The sequence below is a fragment of the Plodia interpunctella genome, chromosome 22 (genome assembly GCF_027563975.2).
Source record: "Plodia interpunctella isolate USDA-ARS_2022_Savannah chromosome 22, ilPloInte3.2, whole genome shotgun sequence".
NCBI classification, from domain to species: domain Eukaryota; kingdom Metazoa; phylum Arthropoda; class Insecta; order Lepidoptera; family Pyralidae; genus Plodia; species Plodia interpunctella.
The window spans coordinates 2,351,909-2,366,127 of NC_071315.1; the positions used below are offsets into that span (position 1 = coordinate 2,351,909).

Here is a 14,219-nt window from a genome sequence, read left to right on the forward strand (position 1 = left end):
CACTAAAATGATCACTCACTACCACTCCTTCCTGTACTACATTGACTTAGACATGATTTCTCTAACAATAAACTCAGTTAAATCCCAAATTGATTCATTTAGATCCGATCTTAATAATAAAACGGCTTCTTTATACGAACCCCACATCTCGCATCTTTATAATAAAATAGAAATGTTACTCGAACAAATTCATAGCTTCCAACACACCCGTAGCAGGAGAGGTTTAGTAGATGGTCTCGGTTCAATTATTAAGAGTGTCTCGGGTAACCTCGACTACACAGACGCTATAAAGTATGATAATGCAATTAAAGTACTACAAAATAATGAAAAACAATTAGAAACTGAACTAAATGAACACATAAGTCTAGGGAAGGAATGGATAGCTAAACACTCAATAGTACTAGACAGTATAGTCAAAAATCAGAATAGGTTAGCTAATTCCATTGATCATATTTTAAATTCAGATGCAAGTAGAGATTATGATATGATTAAGTATGCCCATCTAGCTCAATATCTTATTATTATATCAGACAATACGGATAATTTATATGAAGAGATCCATAATCTCGAAAATATGGTAGCCTTCATTCAAAGTAAAACTACAGCTCACTATATGATTAATATTAGCACGTTAAATAGTACTATAAGTAGATTAAGACAGCTCTATTCTGAAGAGCAGATAATTAACATTGATTTAAGGGAATATTATGAGATAATTAAGACGGGATCATATTATGTAGGTAATAAATTAGCTATAGTTTTCATGGTACCGATTGCTTCCCCTCTCACCTATACACTTTACAAGTTATCCATCGCTCCTAATAAACAAAATCAAATACTTGTCCCTATCCAGCCCTATGTAGCAATTCAGGAAACTGATTCTATGTACATAGCGACAGAATGTCCGAAGGTCAACACTTGGTACATATGCAAAGAAGAGCTGCAACAAAAGATTCGAGACAATGAAGATTGTATCCAGCATCTCATCATGGACCAGTCAATCAGTTCATCTTGTCAATTCATTCATGCAAACCTTACCAGCTCAGCCCTCGAGAAGCTAGACGATCAACACTATACTATCAGCCTGCCAACCACAACCAGACTACATATATCCTGTAGACAAGAGTATTACAAGAATCTCCAAGGAACCTATCTAGTGTCCGTCCCGCCTAGTTGTATGTTGAAAACGTTGGACTTTGTTATCTCAAACGTTCAGAATCGTATTAAAGGACACGCTGTACAAATAGCGGAACTACCAACTGAGGAGCTCGCCACATCAAAGCTTCAGCCAACTGTAAGACTAAACTCCATCAATTTAGAACATCTACATGAGACGAACGCTAAGATATCGCTACAGCATCCTGCGACATTACAGAAAAACGATCTGAGCAGCCTCTACCATACCACTATACCTTCATATACGTTATTATTTGGAACATTCATATTCGCCCTCATCCTGACATACTGGAAACTCCGTCGCAGAAGTTTAAAATCAAAGGATGAAGATATCCCGAAGGCTGATTATCCCGATGGACATTATTCCCGTATCCAAGACATCAAGCCTAAAGATGTGAAAATCGACATCAGCAACATTCCGGCAATATCCTCAGTAAGACCTACGGATAGTTGCCGATCTGCGGGGGGAGGCGTTACGCGCAGCTAATACATGTAAAGTGCAGCGCAAGCGCCGGCCTGGATGCACCGCGTGACGACAGTCGCCTACACGTGCCGCCGAGTCAGCGCAACGTGCCTTCAAATCCGGGAATTGCGCGACACATCGCGCAATACTCACTTTTGGTTCTAACATCGACCATTAGACTTCATTTTAGTTTTATGTTGTAATTTTATTTCATTTAATAAATTAGTTAAATAAATTTTGGTTTTTTTTAAAGTCTTCGGCTGCAGTAAACTTAACTCACTACCTATTATGTATGACCTTTCGGTTAGTTAGCTTTTTATAGATCATATTCATATGTAATTGTAAGAATGTGGTGTCAAATTAGTCTACTTAATGATTGTCAAAGTGTTTAAATATTATGTAATTGTATGGGATGTTGCAAGTTTGATTGCTATATCTAAACGTTTAAGTATTATAAAGATAAAGTGTTTGTAAGTATGCGGTAGTAAGTTATCTTTGGAACTTATCAACCGATAGCCAAAACTCTTTTACCAGTAGGAAGCTACAACATTCATGTGTCATTGAGTATTTAAGTATTTATCTCGCCATTACCACGGGAGCGAAGCACCGGGACTCAGCTAGTATTTAATTTTTACATGACATATTAAACGTTTTTCCATTCCATTTCATTAAAGTTTAAATTGTAATAATAGTGCCCTTATTATTGAATTGAGAGCACATAATTTGACGGTCACATTATGTTATCTGTGTTACAGATTATGGTTATTCTAATAGATAGTATTGGAATATTGTGTGATAACTTATTTTTATATTTTATTATGTACTTACCTATAAACACATATTTTTTTATTTTAAACTTTTAAAGATTTTATTTTTATATGCACGTTTTTTACAATGTTTAAAGCTTTACTATGTTGTGTTGGATGCATGATTAAATGATTATGTTACATAAATCACCTGCTCATATTAAGTATATTATATAAAAATTACAATATTGACAAATAAGTAGATTTTAGGTAATTTTAGATTGTATTTTATAATAACTTTAACCAAAATCTACCAGACTCTTGCAATACCTACCTACTATTTATCAATGATTTACCGTGTGAGCGCAAAACAATAGAATAAATGTACCTAATTATCATCTACTTAATATATTTATTTTCATTCTTTGTTCTTGAATATTACCTCAGTAAAATGTAATCTGAAATTAATTGTTTTATTCAAATTCATATTTAATTCCCTAATTATTGAAGGAATGTAACAAATGAAATATAATTTAAACAAATATATACACGTATATATCTACAAATGTGTGACTTCTACGTTAATATTATTTTCGGGAGTGTTGTTGGTGAATATAATAATAAATTATTTAAACTAGGTAATAACATCGATTTTTCAACATACGTCTTCAGGATGTGTAGGCATCTTATATCCAATTTAAAAGTATGTCATCTATTTATTAAACATAGTTCATTCTATGATTTACTAAGTACCTACTCTACTACCTAGATACCTAGACCTTAGTAGTAGATTTTGATCGATATCATTGAATATCGATTAAACAAATTATGGATTTTCTCATTACTAAGTTGTCATCCGCAGTTGTCATGGCAACTGACATGTTGTTAGAATGGGCGCCGTAAACAAATGACTTTCGGCAATCTACTGTTCAAATGTGCCGATTTTTTCCATAAAATTGTATTCAACACGCAATATTCTCTCGTAAACATCTAAAAATGTTGTTTGAATGGTGTGAAAGCAGTTTACTGTGTAAGTTCCAACTTATATTACAAGTTTAGTAGAGTTTGGCGAATATTATATAGAAAAATATTTTTTGTTGGTATTGATCTATTTTCGGTTGCTTAGTGTATTTGAATCAATAAATTAAAATAATCGCCGTCACGCTTTGCGACCACGGCCGTATAAGTTAGCAATATCGCGTAAAATTTGCATTTTATGTTCCCTACTGTAATGAATTTCAGAAACTCGTGAAACCTACACGATGTTTTATTTCAGCTTTGGATTTCACCACTAAGTAGTTAGAGGGTATAATTGCGCAAATTACAAATGAATCAACAACAAAACGCGAAGAAGGAAGAAAGAAAAAAAGATGTACCAAAACCAGCTCCAAAGAAAAGTCCAGAAAAAAATATGTCTGAAATCGATGAGCACATACAGAAGAGGTTCGAGATCAAGAAAAGGCTTGGTAAGGGCGCCTATGGGATAGTGTGGAAAGCGGTGGATAAGAAGACGAAGGATGTTGTCGCAATCAAGAAGATTTTTGATGCATTCCGGAACCAAACTGATGCTCAGAGGACATTTCGAGAGATAATATTTTTACAGTCGTTCCGTAATCATCCAAATATTGTGAAACTTCACAGTATACACCGGTATGTACTTTATATCGGAATTTTAGATTGAATTAGGCCATGATTGGATTCAAGTATTGGTTCTGTTAAAGTTAGGGTCTATGAAAGAACTATTTTTTAAGATATTTAAGTATCTTCTTATTGTTAATAGAAACTTATAGTAACTGAGCAGGGGTGCCAGCATACAGCAGTCATAGAGATTTTTGGAAGGAGGGGAAGGCCTTAGCCCAGCAGTGGGTCACAACTACAGGCTACAAGAATAAAAAATACTATTAAAACTCTACATAAATTTAGTAATCTCCCCACTCCCACTGTATTAGAAAAGTTGTCAATTTTACCATTAAAAAATCTTACAGTGCCTTAAACAACCGCGACATATACCTCGGCTTCGAGTACATGGAGACTGACCTCCATAACGTGATCAAACGTGGCAACATCCTGAAAGACATACACAAGCGATACATCATGTACCAGATGCTGAAAGCCACCAAGTACATACACTCCGGGAATGTCATACACAGGGACCAGAAGCCTAGTAATGTACTTATAGACAGCGCTTGTAGGTAATTGCATTTTTATTCCTCATCATTTGTAGCTATATTTTTTCTACCACTCCTATATTTAATTCAATCCATGTTGGTAGTCCAGGAGGTAGAGAATTTACCATATTTTCATGAGTTTTACTTTTAAGTTCAATTATGTTATTGTATACTTTACAATAGTACACATTGATAGAGTGAGACAAAATATTTTTATAACTTAAAGCAGGTTAATTTTTTATGAATAAGGGAATATGAGGCAGGGTTTAAATCAATCCAGGGAACGGAGCTATAAACTGAAAATTATTCTTATAGGCGATGGGCAACTTGTCACAATTTAATCTGAATTTGACCTTAGGTCTTATGCCAGTTTCGTAACTTCTGTCTCTGTCTACCCCGAGAGGTGTAAATGATAACAAATATTTAAAACAAAAAAAAATTCAAGGAGCTTGAGCCCCTGAAAATTTTTTGATTTTAATAGAATGGGACAGCCACAACAAAGAATATGTACCACTTCGTATGTACAGTCTACAACCTACCGTTGCTCATAATATAATAACATAATTCATTGCAAACTCGTCGCTATTACCGCGCTATAGAGGTTTATGCAGCATAACTTTATGTGCTGTTGGCTGTACATAGCCCTATCATTACAGTGTTAACCATTAAATTATATTTCTATTCTTATCATCTAAATTAAGTATAGGATAATTCATATAACATAGCTTTTGTGAATTTAAACAGTTGAACAGTCTATGTTATTAGCGAGCTTGTTATTGTTTTTGTTATTGTTGATAATCTATATATATATATATATATTTCGCTTTGCAGGGTGAAACTAGCAGATTTTGGACTGGCCCGGTCGGTGTCGAGTATATACTCCGGGGGACAGGAGGGGGCGGACCCGTGTCTCACAGACTACGTCGCGACGCGGTGGTACCGAGCGCCCGAGATACTCATCGCTAGCAAGAAGTGAGATTTATGTATCTTGCATCTCTCTCTCATCTCCGTATGTTCAGGTTGCGTTTGGAGCCGGGAAGATTCGCAGCGGCGGTCGTTCCCAAACGCTAGTAGTTTGTAGCTTTGGATTTAATTTGTTATTTAACTAGCGTAAAACCATAATATCGCCTATGTCACTTCTGAAGGTTTCGTCTCTGTGCTAAATTTCATCTAAGTTGGCCTATGGTTAGTTTTTGAGTGTATTATTCATTACAAACAAAAAAACAGCCGGCCGCCAGCCCGAAGTCAATCCTCCTTGGGAATGTTATCGTTGCCTATCAGCTGCCTAGACTGTTAAGTCCCTTAGTCGCCTCGTACGACATCCATTATTCATTATTATGTATTATAATAAAAATAAACTATTTATTATATTATATAGGCATCACACCGCCAACTGAGAAACTGTTGTGAACCTATTTTCCTCAATTGCAGCTACACGAAAGGTATAGACATGTGGTCTTTGGGTTGCATTCTGGGCGAGATGCTGACGGGCAAGCCCCTATTTCCGGGGACCTCCACTGTCAACCAGGTTGAGAGGATCATGTGTGCGCTGCCCAAACCCTCCACTGACGGTATGTATAATGTTTCTCATACTTGCGTGTGGTTTCTCATAGAAAACTTTTGGGCTTTGAACACATGACTGCTTAATTATACAGGGTTACTGGTATCAAACCTCCTAAAGACTACTTGGGTACATCAAAACAAGCAACTTTTAATCTACGACTTTTCGTGATTCGTAGTTTTTTTTTCATATAAAATAAAATAGAATCTAATTTGCGATTCTACACATCCTAACTCTATGTAATAGCCAAGCAACACGAGACAGTACAGTAGCGTTATGTAGCGGAATCGAACATAGAGTTAACGTTTTATAGAAACAACAAGAAAGTTTTTGTATTTATTACGTTTAGACAAAAGTCGTAGAACAAAAGATGTTAGTCACTATGTACCTTATGCGCTTTTGGAAGGTTATGCGTTAGATACCAGTGAGTATACCGCCTGTCAAGAAAGTTAAGAAAAATTGATTTTAAACTATATTTTCTGGCATTGCAGTACCAAATAGAATAGTTGATAAACACCCAGTGTTGCCGACAGAAGACTGCGATTTAATTTATTTTCATCGCTTTGACCAGTCTATACGTCAGCTACATTAAATAAAAATAAAGTTCGTGCTCAATCCAGTAAATATATTAGTTATTAGCTGCAATAAGTATCCTAGATGTTGCTTGCTCTTAATATATATACCAAAAATCATTATCATCCAATGCTATCAAGTTATAAAGTCAGAAAATCTTACTTTCACATTGTAGTATGGATGGTTGGTTTCTCAATACACTAAAATAGTAGGTGTTATGTGGTTTCTCATAGCTACATTTACCGTTCTAAAGTCAGACAAACTTACTTTCATATTCTAGTATGGATGGTTGGTTTCTCACCGATACACTAAAAATAGTAGGTGGTTTCTCATAGCTACTTTGAAGGTAATAAAGACTGTGTTTTTTCTCATAACAATATTTTTGATAGAAAGTATTACAGTAGGTTTCTCGTAGCTTGTGTCTGGTTTCTCATGGTTATACACAATTAGGGTTTTCGCAGCGTATATGTAATATAGCTGTACCCTTCACCGCGCAACAAAGAGGGAGATAGCAAACGTGTATCAAGAATAGACACGAGTTCATTAAAAAAATATTTGTTGAAAAAAAATATTATATATTATAATATTTATGAGCGCAACGGAACAGCGAGCCTTATTTACAAATTCACTGGGGGGCTACCATGAAACAAAAAAACGCGTAACACGTTGCCTTCACACGTTTTTTACACGATATGGGAAAAAGAGACAGCATGTTGACGATAGTAACGTGCTACGTGTTATGTTCTTCCAACTTGTTGATATATCACTCTAGATATCGCGGCCGTGTGCAGCGGCTATGGTTCGTCCCTCATCAAGGAACAAGCGTCCAACACGGGCGGAGGTCCCTCGCTCACGTCTCTGCTGTCGTGTGCCCCGAGAGACGCGGCCGATTTGGTGCAAAGACTCTTGGTCTTCAACCCTGCGAAGAGGTTGAGCGCCGAGCGGGCTTTGGACCACGAGTATGTTGGGAAGTAAGTGAATGTTTGTCTCATTGTTTGTTTTCTCAGCCAGCGTCGGAGCCCACTGTCCGCTTTCGCGCTTTTTCTCCTCCACTTTGCACAGTCTTAGGCATTCTTAATTGGCAGACCATTGACGAACTTTTCGTCATCGTTTACGACATCAGGCCAGCACTTTTTGGGTTTACCACTTAGATAGATAAAATGTTTATTTATGTCGAAGACACACAATATACGTTTATGATACAGTAAACCATGAAAATTAAGGACAAATAGACAAGAAACATTCTACATAACTATATAATCATGTGCCGCAGCGATATAAAAGGGCAGTATCTCAGTGCATATTCTGCTCAACAAAGAGAGCGGGCACTGGTTTTCAGATACCACTAGAGGGTACACGGGGTTTCACGCATATCGAAGACCGCGCGCCATAGTAATTATATAATTGATTATACACAATTAACACATTTAAAATAATAACATTACTAATATTATGAAGACAGTAGGAGGTTGACTAAACACTTTTGTCATAAGCGAGTGGGAATGGTGGGTCATTGTCATTTCCGTGACGCGCAACTCTTGTGACACTCGAATTGGCCAGGCTTAATTCATTCAAGATATGTACTTTGGCCTCAATAGTCGGTAATAGGTATTAACGACTGTTGAGGTCGAAATATGTGTCCTTTGAAGAAATTTTACTCTACAGTTTATTGCGATGCGTCGCTTCTTCATCACCTGCGCCTTGGAAGTCTGCCGACTTCGTTTTGGAGTAAATAGTTTAGTTGCCATATATAATAAAATGTATAAATGCATTCACGTATGTAATAATAAACTATAATTTAATGTCATTTTAATTGATCAATTGTTTTTATAGTAACTTAGTAGTTTTTGTATAATTAAAACGCGTTTTGACTCCCACTTTTGTGACGTCACTTGTGCCCACTGTCATACAAGACCCATATTTGTTTGTTTTGACACATGTCATGGAAGTATCTGATTTAACTTGACGGCAGCTACCCTATTCTTGACGTCAACAAGTGATGCATATCATTGTAAGTTGAATGAAAAAACATCGAAATTAAATGTGGATCCAGGTTCCACCGCGAACGAGACGAGCCGACATTGCCTTCGGACGTGGTTCTCCCGCTGCGGGACGACAAGCAGGTCTCCGTGGACGACTACAGGAACAAGCTGTACAGCATCATGGCTAAAGGCAACGCGGCGCACCAGAAAAAGCATCAAACGTGAGATTAGTTTATGATTAAGTCGTTATTTAGACATTTCTCTTAGATTTTTTTCGTCCTCGCGTATTCCTCGCGTATGCCTCGTATGTTCCTCGCGTATCTCTCGTATGTTCCTCGCGTATTCGAAGTTTTGGTATAAGCGTAAAAATAGACCCGCCCATAGTCAATTCTTCTTTTTCTTCTTGGAAAATGTTATTTTTGTCTATCAACTACCAAGGCTATATGTCCTTTAGTTAATTTTGACATTACTTTTAGACCTACTAGCATGGTTATGTAGCCAACATAGGAATAAACTTGTCTGGCCCGGTCAGGGCGCTCCAACTACGGAATAAGTTTTCTTGTCATACTTATTGAGTAGTAGTAGGGAGAACTAAAGTGAACAATAAAGAACGGGAAAACTTTAGCTTTTCGTTCCCTTTTTTTCCACTTTAGTTTTAATCAATTTAAATACTAGATGTTGTCCGGGGCTTCGCTCCCGTGAGAATTTTGTGATAAAATATAGCCTATAGCAATTTTGGATAATGCACGCTTTTAATGGTGAAATAATTTTTGAAATCTGTTCGGTAGTTTCGGAGATTACCCATCTTAAACATACACAACAAACGCAACTTTTTATGGCAATAGTAGGTATAGATTATTAATTGATATTATATTATTCCTACAGCAGCAAAACTGTGCCCCTACCATCGACGGCGACCAAAAGCACGAAGTCGTTCCACGACGTGGAGAAATCTTACTTCAAGCCAACGAAACACACCGCCTCGGCGGACGCAAAGTCCCGCACCACCAAACTCGACCGCACCAAAGACTACAGATCCGATCAGACCGTAAACAAGCCGCTTAGAGCGACTAGGGCGTACCAGGAGTGGAACGAAACACATTGCCAAGGGGACTACTTCCAACCAGTTTTATGGCGGAGCCCAGACAGTTTTAGCGGTAAGAAAACCTCTTTACAGCATAAAAGGAATACCACGTCGTTTTCCACTGTGACTATAGGTGGCGATGCCGATTACGGATTTCGACATCAGAGGCATGGAGTTATCACCGCGAGTGCTTTGATGGACTTGAGGACGAGTATCCGATGAGATTTTCACGTTTACTATGACGAATATCGTTTTTAGAATGTTTTAAGGCTAAACCAATTTTGGTATTGATATTTTAAGGCGTTTTAATGTCTTTCGTTTGTTGTCTTAGATTTGCACGGCATATTTGAATTATATATTGGGAATTGTAAGATATGACTTTACACGTCTACTTGATTTAAGTATGGCATTTGTAACGGCGACATTGTCTAATATTTATTTTATTAATATTTGAATTGTATAAAAGTTGAATCCATTGTTAGAAGAAAAGTCGAATTCGATAAACTATATTTACCAAAAGCTAAAGTTACATTTCAAAACGAGTTAAAAAAAAAAAACTTACACAGAAATTCTTTTGTTTTTAGATCCGCGATTTCTCATCCTTTTCATCGGTTTTCTGCAAGTCACGTTATTTTTTTTCTTTGACAATTTAATCAATAATCAAATGTGATGTGTTACCTCGCTATATCTAATAGAGTTACTAACACTAGTGCCAGATTTTATTGCAGTCGTCTCAAGGCTCTGACACTATCATGCTTTGCGAACATAATTGAAAGAGTTACTAAGCCCGTCGACCGAAACTGTATTTTGAAATATAATTATTATCTTGTTGAATTTATTCAATAGCCCTCACTTTTATACTACCAAACAGGCAAACGGGCAGGCGGCCTACCTGATGGTAAGTGGTCACCGCAGTCTATAAACACCTGCAATACCAGTGTCGCACGCACGTTGCCTATCACATGACCAAACTTTACCAAGTTACCAAATTCGTCGACCAGTAGGTAAAAAAAGGACAAAGTCAAAAGCATTATAATACCTAGATAAATCTTCATTAGCTTCTACGTGACAATACAAATACGCGCTGTATTCATAGGAACCTTACGTGCTGTAGTTAGAGGAACCTGAAATATTATAGCATTAGTATTATAAATCAATTTGATTGTGCGAAATGCTATGCAGATCAATTTAGGTCGTAAACTAGATCGCATTAAAGAGATGAAAGAAACCCCTTTACCTTTTTATTCTTACATACAATACATATCTTAAGTCCTCTGTCGCGTCTTGTCTGTTCGCGATAAACTCTACTACTGCACGGATTTTCATTTTTCGTTCGGTTCGTTCGGTTCGGTTCGTTCGGTTTTCTTTGATTGCTAGTGTAATTCCTGAGAAATGTTTAGGTGTATGATTTATTTTGTTTTTACCCGAGCGGAGCCTGGACGGGCCACACGTTGTGTCATAAAAAATTTGAACTATAGAGTCATAAAAGTGCCCAAATATTTTTTCAAAAAACTATCCATGTGGATATACCCTATAAATTGGTTTACCTTTAAAACCCGCATAATTGAGTTTATTTAGATTCACTTCATTGTAACTGAATATTAAAGCGAATAAACATTGTTATCATAATTTTATTAAGAATGGGGTTTATTTTTCATATAACATCGAGAAATATGTAAAATCTCAAAAAGTCCGTTAAAACTTGAATGATAGATGTGTCATGTAAAAATATATACATTGATAGAAAATGCGTAGGTACATTCTGTTTATAAAGAGTAAAAAATAAATGAGCTCTTGGCTGGCAACACTGGGAGCTGATCAACCAATCATGACTGTTCGATTTGGTATTGCATTGGTTACAAAATTCTTACTTCTTAGTATGTAGTTCTACTCGTTAGTATGTAGACCATAAAGCGTATTTTCGTTTTGTTTATAAAGACAAGACACATAGAAAATTTAAATGGACTTCCTGTGATACAAATTGTTTTTGTATGTTGTGATGTCCTTTTATGGTATGATATTTTTTTTTTTACAAAACACTGTGGCTCATTTTTGATTGGTCGAGAAGCTGTCAAATCTTGTTGCTTTGATGAAATTTGACAGTACGTGTAGGTAGGCTTCGGACACAAATAAATATAATATCGAATTGTGTAGTTAAAAAAATAAACACGCAATTTGTATCAAAAAGTAATAAAATGTACTGATGTCCTACCTCACTATAAGGTTTGTGTTAAAATCATTCAAATGATTGTGCTTTATTATTTCTCTAGTCAACCAATAAGGAATATTGTTTTCCAAAATACTTTTATTTACACTAAAAAATAAATGTCGAATATTGTTAAATTATTTAATTTAAAAAATGTATTTTTTTATTATTTCTGTTATGTTTCTTTTTTATGGTTAAATATGGTTATATTAAAAGCCATTGGGGGCAAGTTGTATTTTTAAAACTTACGCACATAGCATTAGAATTTCCGTCCAATAAAAATAGCAATAATTTTAATTAATATTACTTAGATATTTGTATACTTAATTCTTTAAATTAATCAAGTAGTTAATTCACGTTACTAAAATATAATTTGACTTTAAATAGGCCATATGTGGCGTTCCACGAGAGGGTACCATATGGAGGGCAGTCGCTTAGGACTTTTTAATTGCTAATTTTCATTATAATAAAAAAAATCCCTTTATTTCTACTACTATATATCATATACACATGTATGCTGAGTCAGTTGAACTTTTTCACGAGAGTCCGGTTTCATTCTTGTCATAATTTTTACTTGGTAGTCGCCTCTCTGGCCAAAGCTTTCCAATCGTTTCTCGATTCAGATTCAGTCTATCATTGTAGATGCGTATAATATGTTGTAAGCGACTGCCCTCCAGCGCAGTACTCTTTTTTATTAACAATTTGAGCGCGTTTGAACTCAATCTCGTCTGATCGGAAGCAGATATGTCTAGGGTGTTCCTATTTGTGTTATTTGCTATTCTCGTGGTCGCATATGGTCTGGGTACATAATGTATTTGCACACGTCGAAATATATGTGCCGTAATATATGTATTGTATGATTGCCAAGGAAAACGTCTTCGGTCCTAAAATTGTGCAGTTCGCACAAAGATTTTGTCTTATATGAGTGATGAAATTATAATTTTTTAATTGTTTCAATTCAACGAATTAAATATAACCTTTTCTGTGTCTTTGTTATATTCACAATGGACGACAAAATATTTTTATTTAATCTACTTATACATTATATTTGTTTAGTGACAAGGGAAGTTGTTTTCGTAAATAATGTTAGTTCGGACATTAAAAAAAAGTTTTTATCGTACGCCAAATGTTTTCCTTGGTTATTACATAGACAATTGTTAAATTTATAACTTTTAAACATTGCTCACCGATGTTTATCGTAGACAAAAATGGATTCTATTACGTTAACATAAAGTCCACAGTATGTGGCATTGTATTATAAGGGACCAAAAAAACTCGATGGTCTTAATAAAAACTGCCGATATTTTAATCTTACCATAGATATTAAGGTCTGGACTATGATTTTTAATTTAATACTGTGAATGTGATTATGCATAAAAAATGCTGTGAGGATTTGGGCTACTAAGCCATTAAAAAACATGAACGTTTCCATTTTCGGCTGTGACGCCCCAAAGCCCGGGGTACCTCATAACTTTACGACCGGCCGTCTGATTGACGTCTACCCTCGTTGATGTTGCTGTTGTTGCCTATTATAAACTAAGGCTGTGTCCCTTAGTCGCGTAGTACGATGCTCAGGCGATAGAGTGGCCACACGACGCCGTTGCAGTATTTTTTCTTGTGACTTCGTTCGCGCGTAAAAATACTTTTTTTTCCCATTCCCGTTGCAATGTCGGGAAATATATAGTGCTCTTAGTCCCTACTATCTCCAAGGGACCTACTTACTTTCTGTTCTACACCACATAGTTTTATATGTGCGTTGCGTTTTATAAATAAAACAAATTGAAATGCCTCAGTCCTCACAGCAATGTGTAAAGGCAGGTAAGAGGTCCACTAGACCGGGCATAGGTTTTCTGTTTGTTTTGACACTTTTGTAATGGAGTTTACATGAATAAATGATTGTAATTTGAATTGTACGCTTGTTTCATTTCAATTCTATTCGTGTCGAGGTTGGGATGAAAATACATTTTTTTAAGACCGTACCATATTAAAAATATATTTTGACTTAATACCTAATCGTATGGAGAAGAATTGGCTATTTGACTTGGTAAAAACATTATAGGTGTTTAAATAATGAACAAATACAATAGTAAAATTTCTGTCTCGCTCACAGAACCCGTGACGTCACAATATATTACTGTCATACAAGCTCCATATACATTTTCGTTTTTGACATTAAAAAAAGTTTCCGAGGATTGTAGCCTAATACAAATACATATCATCAATCACACACATAGTAATCTTTACATCTAATAATATTTTA

At 35.8% G+C, this 14,219-nt stretch overlaps 1 protein-coding gene across 2 annotated transcripts; it reads left to right on the forward strand.

Annotated features, from left to right (window-relative positions):
- Positions 1-3,260: 3,260 nt before the first annotated feature.
- Erk7 (Extracellularly regulated kinase 7) lies at positions 3,261-13,867 on the forward strand. 2 transcript variants are annotated; one of them, XM_053762173.1, is made up of 8 exons: positions 3,261-3,415; positions 3,662-4,035; positions 4,371-4,577; positions 5,385-5,525; positions 5,985-6,124; positions 7,460-7,658; positions 8,741-8,890; positions 9,555-13,867. In XM_053762173.1, the coding sequence occupies exons 2-8, from the start codon at positions 3,713-3,715 to the stop codon at positions 9,973-9,975; spliced, it is 1,581 nt and encodes a 526-aa protein (XP_053618148.1). In that variant the 5' UTR covers positions 3,261-3,415; positions 3,662-3,712; the 3' UTR covers positions 9,976-13,867. The 2 variants fall into 2 exon arrangements, with proteins under 2 accessions (XP_053618148.1, XP_053618150.1); XM_053762175.1 differs by having other exon boundaries at positions 9,558-13,867.
- Positions 13,868-14,219: the final 352 nt, after the last annotated feature.

Bases quoted from the DNA above. Each gene is read 5' to 3' on its own strand.
- Erk7 (XM_053762173.1), top strand. From the start codon at position 3,713: ATGAATCAACAACAAAACGCGAAGAAGGAAGAAAGAAAAAAAGATGTA. The intron at 4,036-4,370 runs GTATGTACTTTA...AAAATCTTACAG, and splicing joins AAACTTCACAGTATACACCG to TGCCTTAAACAACCGCGACA. The intron at 7,659-8,740 runs GTAAGTGAATGT...ATGTGGATCCAG, and splicing joins GACCACGAGTATGTTGGGAA to GTTCCACCGCGAACGAGACG.